Genomic DNA, 9,385 nt, shown 5'->3' on the forward strand with positions numbered 1-9,385 from the left:
GCGGTCCACTCTCCCTGGCGGGTGGCCCAGCTAGGCCCCCCCCCCCCACCACGTCCATCATCCACCCGGAGACGCCCTGGCCCAACCTGCGTTGCTATGACGACGGGTTGGGCGCGCTAGCGTTTCCTGGAGATGCCGAGGTCGGCAGCAGAGCCGGGAGGGGCGAACTGAGTCCCCACTCGGAGGCACCCCCCACACACCGACCACGTAGAGGAGGCAAGCAGGGCGCTAGAGCAGCGGCCGGGCAGGATATGCGCCCGCAGCCACAGAGAACCCGCCACCCCGGGGCCAGGTCGCTACCCACCGCGGGCGGGGCGGGGGGGGGTCCCCATCCCCCCACCCACGTCCGTTGTGCCCGTGCCATCTCCCCCCACCCCCCCACGCCACGCGCGCTCCGCTGCCATGGTAACCGGCGCGCTCCCGGGAAGCGCGTTCCCCTCCGTGTGAAGAACCAAGCGCTCCGCCCTCCTTGCCCTCCCTGGAGGCGCCCTGAGAGGCCGCTGGAGTCGCGGGCAGAGGCAAAGCCGGGGCGGAGAGGGAAGGGGCGCTGAGCAGGCCGGGAGGGGCTAGGGCTCGACTGGGAGGGGGCGCCCTCACGGAGTCAGGCACGCACACAACTCCAGACACCCCTGGAGCCCCAGTTCTGGCAGGAGAGGGACAGGGGGGCAGCACACGAGCAGTGGGACCCAATAGGGACCAACAGTATGACCCCAGCTCCCAAGCACAGCGTAAGGCGCGTGAGGAGCGTCTTCAGGGACAAGACGAAGCCTTACCCCTCTGGGGCCGCACTCCCGCCCTACGAAGGCCTGCACTGGGCAGGGGAGGGGATGCATTATGCGGGGAGGCGGTGCACAACCTTGACCAATTGCAGAGCGAGATGGGGACCGCCACGCCCTGGGAGGCCCGAGGGGGCGCAGCGGGGAGGATTGCTCAGGACGCGAGGACGGCCGTCGGAGTGTGGGCGCACAACGGGGAGGGCGGTGGGAGGGGGGGACTCGCCTAGAGCTGCCCGCCCCTGGACGCCAGCTGAGCTGCCGCTTCCCCCTTGAGTGGGCCCGGAGCCCCCAAGCCTTTCCTGGCCAACCAGAGACCCCTCGGAGAAGCCGGGTGGCCAAGCCCCACACCCAAGGCCAAGAAGATAAAGGCAGGGGCTGCCATCTGCGCGTGACAAAATGCCACCAGCCCTTTCATGTCATGCCCTTTCCTCTTCAGACAGGCCTCTGACCCCCACTCAACCCAGAAGGAAACTGAGGCCAAAGAGGTGGAGTCAACAGCCTCAGCCACCAAGCAAAGTTAGGAAGTGTGCCCACTGCTGGGCCTCTACTGCTCAAGGGTGCACCTGCCAGTTAGCCAACCCCCACCGCCACTCCCGCCTGCACTCAGAAAGGCTGGGGCGGGAGGGGACATGCAGTAGTGGCCCCAACCCTGTCCCCCGCCACACATGTAGACACACACACACACAAACTACACATACACAGCTAGGCAGATGGGGAGGCAGGAGCTCCTGGCTCCACGGGGGATTCAGATGATGGAGAAGAGAGGCGGGGCCGGCCTCAGGAAGGTATGGGGGGGGGGGGCTGTGGGGGCCCTCAGGAGCTGAGCGCAGTGGAAGGACCTCCCCCATCTTGTGAGTATCCCTATACTGAGTAGAGGGAATAGGGACTCCCCAGAAGTGGCCAGATCCCAGATCAATCCCCACAGCCAGACCCACTTGGCCACCCAAGCCAGCCTCAGGCCACACAGGACCCCAAGGCCACAGGCCCAGAAACCTGCCCATGCCCACGAGCCCTGGTCCCAGTCCCCGGGGCAGGGACTCACGTAGTCCTGGAAGGCCTTGGCCTCATTTGAGTGCTCACACGCCTCTCTGCGGTCAGGTGCTGCACAGTACAAGTCCCAGAACACGCTGTGGGCGGCAGGGAGGGGGGGGGGGGGGACGATGGTTTCCCCACACGTCCCCACCCAGCCCCCCTCCGTGGCCCACCCTGGCCAGCCTCACACGCACCACCACCAGGAATGCAGGAACCCTGGGGGCTCCCCCAGCGTAATGTTCTTCTCCCATCGGATCTGCAGGGGGAAGGCAAGACAGTGAGAGGGCCCTGCCTGACCCCTTCCAACCTGAGGCAGCCCTAGCCCAGCCTGGTGCCTGGGGAATGCTGGGGCAGGGGACCAGCGGCCCAGAGCAAGGGAGCTGGGAGGGGGGCAACTATGTGAGGGGCAGATAAGTGGGCACAGATTGTCAGATGGCCAGGCAGATGCCTGGACACCAGTCCACGGGCCCTGATCCACCCCAGCCCTCAGTTCCCAGGGCCAGCAGAGGGGCACCCCAACCCATCTGGAAAGGAGATGGAGAGGACCCCAGGGTATGGGTGGTAAGGAAGGGCCCAGCTTAGGGGGGATCTCTGCCTGGCCAGGCTGGCTTACCTCGGACAGAAAGGTCTGGGCTGACTTCTGGGCACCAACGTGCAACAGGTACTCGTATACATAGAGTGCCAACCTGCAGGCAGGCAGAGGGGAGGCTGGCTCAGGCCTGGGGCGAGCCCCACAGTCCCAAGGATCCCTGAGAGAGGCCCTCAGTGAGCCCCTCATGACGCCACTCCCGGCCTCACTCACTGCCCCCTGCTGGTTCCCCAATCACCCACATCTCCCCCACCCTGACAGGTGATGACCTCAGTTGCTCAGACCAGCCAACTCCTACATATCCATCAATACCCAGCCTGCAGGCCCTTCTTCTAGGCAACGCTGTCAGCAGTCCATAACCCCCCACTTGCAAACCAAACTCTGCTGTTAAACACCAAGTCCTGGCCCCATCCTGCCAACGCTGAGACCCCAGAACAGCCTTGGTCCCGGGGAGGTTTTCTGCCCAGGAGAAAGGGCTCCCGGATGTCGCTCCAGACTATGCCCTGGGTAGGGTCTCCCAGCCAGTACCCTAGGCCATGTGGCCAGGGCCCGGCACCTAATTCCCTCCCAGCCTTGCCTGCTAGGGGCCCTCTTCCAGGTGTCCCTGGACCCCTGTTCTCTTTCTCAGGATCAGCGCCCATCCACCAGTGGTGGCCATGACCCATCTATACCAGCCCTCCAGGGAGAGTCTGGAGAAGTGAGGGTAGCGAGGGGCAGTGAGGCCAGCAGTGCCACTTGGCTGCCACGGCACCTTGTCGAAACACAGTGCCGGGTAACCTTAGACACACCAATCTGGCCACTGCCCACCCCAAGAACAGGCCACCTTCCATCCGGCAGTGTCCTCCACGGACCACGTAGGAAGGCCGGCCCTTCCACGCCACCTTCCAAGCCTCTCCATCCTCAGCCTCCACGCCCCCTCATCAGTCCTCCACACCAGCAAGCAGAGAAACAACTTCCTGGCCCCTGGGGTCACCCATTTCCCAACCATCCACTCCACAGTTACTGGCCCCTCCCAGTGCTCCCAGGGACCTTACTGCCCGTCCAGGTCCCATGTGGGCTGGGGGGTATAGGGTCCAGATCCAAGACTGGGGACTCCTCAAGGGCTGGCCTGAGCTGGAAGGCCTTCTAGTACGCCTCCCCACTCGGCTGGCCGCCCTTCCCTGGCTGAGGGCCCCATACTAAAATAACCCTGCTTTGTCTCATGTTCCTGCTCTCTCCCCACCTTCCCAGCCAGGCTTCTTGATCCTCACATACCCGCCCCCCATCAGATCACTCCCCCTTCCTCAGACCTCACAGAGGCAGTTCTGGCCATTCTGTCCTGGCCCCCAGTCCCTGCCCCACCCCATGGGTTCTGTCCTTGGCCTGGATCCTCTTCCTTCATCCAGCACCTCCCTGTGCAATGAACGCGACAGACACCTGTACCTCTGCAAGCCACCTGCTCGTGGGCAGACAGGGACACAACAATACATAGAAGCTAAGTTATATGGTGGGCCGGAAGGTTATGCGTGCTAGGGAAGGGCAAAAGGGGGACGTTAAGGGGTTGGGGTGGGCAGCTGTCCCAGGGTGAGGTGGGCCCCCGGCTCACACCACACCAAATGAGCTGCGACAGCCACCTACAGGGACAGGGCACAGAGGGGTAGAGTCACGGTGCTCACGCAACTCCAAGCGTGGGTTTTCCTCAAGACTGGCTGCGGATTCCCCCACATCATCGCACCCCTCTCAGCCTTCCTGGCCCCATGGCCCCATGGCCAGGTCTACCTGTCCAATTCACTCCTGTGACTCTTCCTTTCTGGAGGCTTCCTGAGCCTTCAAGGGGCCTGCATCTGCCAGCCCTGTGTCCATTAGTGAAGGAACGAATGTGAAAAGCCAATGGCCTGAAGCAGAGCCAACCAGCCCAGGCCTACCAACTACCCCACCTTCCAGGTAAGGAGAGGCTGAGAGAGGCCTGGTCAGTCCCTCAACCATTTCGGGGGTTGCTGCAAGGAGCAGGAAAGTCTGGGGTGAGACGTCCAGAGACAAGGAAGCAAAATGAGGTGGGGGAACCCAGGTAGATGGGGTAAGGGTAGGGGTAGTGGGGGGCTGCGGTCTTGCCCTGGGGGAATTCTAGCTCAGTAAGCCCCCTGAAGAAATACCCTTGGCTCCCACCACAACCACCAAGGGGTCTACACTGCCAGCCATTGGGTCCTCCTATACCTCCCTTTGCCCTTGACTGTTCAGCAGTGACATGTGACCCGGAATGCAGGTTCAGGAGCCCACCTCTGCCTGCCCCCCACGCCCCTGTGATCTGGCTTGGGTGGTCTGGCCTTGACTCACAAAGGTACAAGGGTGCACACACGTGCACGAATAATATCCACCCAACCATAGCCCTGAGATCACCGCACTTACTGAATTTAGGGGGAAAAGACTTAAGGAAAAAGCTCTCTCTCCTGATTCGGAGCCTTCTTCCTGCCTCCTCTAGCACACGCTTGGCCCAGGCCACTAGCATCTCTTACCTGGATTTTGACAACCCCCCCCCCCCCCCCCCCTTCCAGGGGCTGCGCTCTCCCCAGCCCCTAGTGTCTACACACACACATCCCGGAACACTCCCCCTTCACTGCCCCAACACACATACACTGGCCATCCTCCACCTCAGGGCCTTTACCCAGGGTGTTCACCCACCTCCAACGCTTCCACCTAGAGACTGGTGTAGCTCAAATGTCACCCGTCACAGTCTTTCCTATCACACCTAACACCACCTGTCCCATCCGCCACCGCCCCCCCACCCCCATCACCTTATTTATCCCCTTCTGACACATAGGTCTCTGCTCTCTGCCTGCAGCTCCTTCTGGAATGTAGCTTCGGAGGGGGCCGGGGGTGGAGGCAGGGACTTGCTCTCTTTCACTCACTACTGAACTTAAAACAGAGCCCAGCGCATCTTGGGCCCCCAGCTACCCCAAAGGAATGAACAAACGAACACCAGGACTCCCTCCTGTGACTTCGGGGGGGATTAACACAAGTAGTCTGGTAAGCGCCCATACAAGTTGGCTGAGTATTTCGATATTAAGGATTTGGGTGGGGTCTTATCCCCAAAGCAGAGAAACCAGGCGTTTTCAGTTTTGCCGATTTCTCTTACATGTTGGTACTTTCATTTTTACTACGATGGAGTCTGAGGGAAGAATTGTGAGCTGTTTTGTTTTGGGTGAAAAGTGTTTTTGTTGTTGTTGCTTGTGTGTGCATCGTAAGTTTATTGCCGATACGGGAGGGAGATTCCTTCCATCCCCAAAACGAAACACATGGGTGCCCTGGAGACATCTAGGAGATTCTTCCCACTCCACGGAAGGAGTGAGAAGGACGGATGCTGGGGACAAGGCAGGCTTTGCCGTTCCCCAGCCTACTTATCCTCCCCTCAACAGAGGAGAGCTGCTCCCCACTATTATTTCCTCTCATCCACTCATCCCTGAAGAAATAATTAAAAAAAAAAAAAAAAGGCCCTCCAATTAAAAAAAAAAAAAAAAAAAAAGACAAAAAACCCTCAAGTATGGGAGCCAGGGGTCCCGGCTGGGACTTGAGGTTAAAGGTCACCAGTAGAAGAGGGACAGGGAGGGGAGGAGGAACCACCACTGTTTCTGCTGCAGGGCCTCCTTCCTTGCTGCGTCCTGTAGCCGCTGCATCGGCCTCATCTGCCGGCAACCGCACAGAGCGGACCACTGAGCCCCGGATGAAGCAGTCCTTCACTGATAACGTGGGAGGCTATTTCTCAGGGTCTGTGACACTGACGTCAGTTAGTTTGATGTTGAGATACCGATCCACACGCTGGAGGGTTCCTCAGATGCTCAGGTCATTCTTGAGTTCCACGACCACATCCTTGCCCACAAGGGACTTGAAAAAGGAGTGGAAGAGCAAGGTGGTCCAGCCACTGCCGGAGGGAAAGCGAGGGCCGGAACCGCCAGCCTGGGGCCTGACGGCGCGCATGTTGGGGGCGGGGGGTGGGGGGTGTGAAAATTTTTGAAGCCTGGACATGGGCTATGTGGTTCAGGGTCCTTCAGAGACCCCAAGCAGGGCTTCTAGTTTGACGGTCACTGACCAAGCCCTGGGCTCGGTCATGGGGAAGGGCCTGGGCTCTGGATCCAAATCCCGGCATCCCCACCCCTAACCAGGTTGGCAAATGACCTGCAGAATGACTGCACTCATGGGGGTGCTTCTGCGGTAAGAGGGCAGGCGGATGGAAGGAGCGAGTGACCTAGAGGATCTGGCGTGCCCAGACCCCAAGTATTCATAGGAAGAAAGGCACACGGTGACCTAATAGGATGTTAGAGCCCCGCAGGCTACAATGCGGCACCACCACCGTAATCAAGAATTATGGTAGGTAAACGGATGCTCCCCGCATGGTGTCCTCCTCCCCCTTAAAGCCCCTGGACTTGCTGCTGGGGGCTGGGAGATGCCCTCTACCCAGGGGCTTGTATCACTCAACAAAGGGACTCTCCAAGCCGCACACTTCCTCCCTCCCCACTGCTGCCTTCAAGGCCAGGCCTCCAGGCATCTCTTGCCAGGGTGGGGACCACCCTCCTCACCATCCGCCTGGCACAGCCTCCACACTTGCCCCCTCACAGCCCTTCTCCCACACGGTGGCCAGAGTGATGACCCCCACTCACAAATTCCACCTCTGTCTTCCTCCTCCTCCTCCTCCTGTTCCCTCCCAGACACTACCTCTTCTCAAGTCCTTCCTTGGAGGCTCCCCTGTGTCCAGCGGCTCTGCTTAGCCTCCAAGACTCAGTTCAGGGGCTCCTTTCTTAAGAACCTCTTCCTCATCTGCTCTCCAAACAAGGAGCCCACAGCCATACTTGGAAAGCCCAGCAAGAAACAGAGCAAACGCAAGGTGAGTCCCGCACCTGCTGAGCTAAGGAACAAACTTCACCTGTGGTCACGTGCCCGGTCTCAAAACCCACCCCAGGAGAAAAAAACACAAGGAACCCAGTGACACCAACCATGGTTGTCGTTTCTGGAATGATTTAAACCAACCTAGCAGCACTTTCCAACGGCAGAACCTCTGCAGCCATAGGAGGAGGGATACAAAGGGGACAAAGGGGCCTGCAGCTACCCCTGCTACCTTCGTACTCTTATTTAAAAAGCCCTAAATCCAATGACCAAATGCAAGTGCTAGTTCGTTCTGGGTGGTAGGTGCCCTCCAGGCTGCCCTGTAGGTTGGGAGTGTTTATTATTGGATCCACTATCCTGGCACCCAGCGGGTATTCAGTCCTTTCTGGGGCAGGCTGTCCCAGACCCAGTGTTGAGATGGGGAGCCAGAGGCGGGCGCAGGACAGGGACCTGAGATGGAAGAAGGGCAGGAGGAGGCAGGAGGGTGAGCAGGGAGAAAAACATAGTGCCAGCAGGGGCTGAGGACCTGAGCAGTGTAACCCCCCCCCCTACACACACACACCCCATTTCACAGAGGAGGAAACTGAGGCCCAGACACAGGAAGTGGCTGGGCTGGTGGCTGCCTGCGTGGGGTTCCTTGTAGTCCTCGTGAGAATCCTACAAGGCCGGTCGTCCTTATTTCAGAAAGGAAGGCTCAGCAGCAACCAGCCGGCTTCCCGGGCGCGGTGTCGCCCTCCCCCCCCTTCCGAGAGCTCTCGCTCTCGTGCCCCAGACGCTGAGACCTCAGCAGATCGCTTCCTCCCCAGGGCCCCCGCAGCCCTACGGATGAAAGAGGGGGTGCGACCATCTGGTGTTTTCCAAACTTTCTTTAGCAGCAGAACCCGATCTCCAAACCAACGCTTACATGGGAGCCCCTACAAGAAACGGACGAACGCAGGGCAGCTCTGGTCACCAAGGGGCCTGGAGAATAGGCACGATGGCACCTTTAGCCTCCGCATGAGGGGTTTTTGCAGATCCCAGTGTCCCCCCCCCTCCCCCCCACTGGGAGCCGTGTGGCCTCCCCAGGGGATCCACCCAGCTGCCCACGCGGGGCTGGGGCCAGCACCCCTCAGGCCCTCTCCTCTCTCAAGCTCTTCCTGAGGTGCAGGGGTTCCCCCCTCCCCGACGGAGGTCAGTCTCGTCGGCCGCGGAAACTTCCCTGCAGAATGTGGGAGAGGGCTCGGCTCGCGACCTCGCGCGCACGCAGGTCTCGACTGTTGGAGGTCTCGCGACCTTCGAGTCCGGCTCGGATCTGTCGCGCCCCTTCGAATCCTGCGCCCTCAAGTCTGGGGCGCGACCCCTCGCGCCACTCGGATCGCTCAAGCCCTCGGGTTTCACGCGCCCCCTCAAATCTCGCGAACCTCGGGTCTCCAGCACCCCTGCAGCCCTCCCGACCTCTGGGATCTCGCGCACCCCCTCCAGCCACACGACCCCTCGCGTCCCTCGCGCCGCCCGAGTCCCACACGCGCCCGTCAAATCTCGCGAACCCTGCAGCTCCTCACTCCCCTCAGATCTAGCGCACTCCCACGAATCCCGCGGCCCCGCGCGCCCCTCGGGTCTCGCGCGCCCCCCTCAAATCTCGCGCCCCTCGGGTCTCGCGCGCCCCCGCAAATCTCGCGACCCCTTCGAGCCGCGCTGGGGCCCCGCACGCCCTGCCCCCGCGCCCACGTGCCCCGCGCGGTGCCCGCCGGCATTGGGGCCCACGGAAGCCTGCGCGGCGGCCGAGTCCCGCCCCCGGCGCCCACGGCCCCGGCCCACCGACTCACTTCTCGCGGGCCTGGCTGTCGGAGGGCACGGCCGAGCCCTTGCCCCCCTTGGCGTACATGCTGCTCCGAGCCGCCGCCGCCGCCGCCTCCGGGGCCCACACCTGTCAGGCGGCACCGCGGGCCGCGCTAGCGGTCGCCATAGCTACCCCGCGCCCTGGGCCTCACAGCCCCGAGCCCCGCGCGGGCACCGCGGGCATCGTCCGCGCGGGGGAGCTCCAGACGGCCAAGGCGGCGGTGGCGGCGGCGGCGGCAGCTCCAGCTTCGGCTCCAGCCACGGGTTTTATTTTCTTCCTCTCTTCCCTCAGCGCGGGCTGTTCCGGGAAGCGCGC

General features: G+C 61.7%; 1 protein-coding gene and 1 pseudogene across 1 annotated transcript; both read right to left on the reverse strand.

Annotated features, from left to right (window-relative positions):
- Positions 1 to 30: 30 nt before the first annotated feature.
- Positions 31 to 9,385, reverse strand: LOC125917492 (single-stranded DNA-binding protein 4-like). The gene is made up of 4 exons (XM_049623675.1): positions 9,057 to 9,385; positions 2,422 to 2,494; positions 2,003 to 2,064; positions 31 to 1,903 (listed from the first exon to the last, which is right to left on the reverse strand). The coding sequence occupies exons 1-4, from the start codon at positions 9,113 to 9,115 to the stop codon at positions 1,522 to 1,524; spliced, it is 576 nt and encodes a 191-aa protein (XP_049479632.1). The 5' UTR covers positions 9,116 to 9,385; the 3' UTR covers positions 31 to 1,521.
- LOC125917493 (U6 snRNA-associated Sm-like protein LSm2) lies at positions 5,154 to 7,694 on the reverse strand (annotated as a pseudogene).

Source organism: Panthera uncia, unplaced genomic scaffold, assembly GCF_023721935.1.
Source record: "Panthera uncia isolate 11264 unplaced genomic scaffold, Puncia_PCG_1.0 HiC_scaffold_1920, whole genome shotgun sequence".
Taxonomy (NCBI): Eukaryota; Metazoa; Chordata; class Mammalia; order Carnivora; family Felidae; genus Panthera; species Panthera uncia.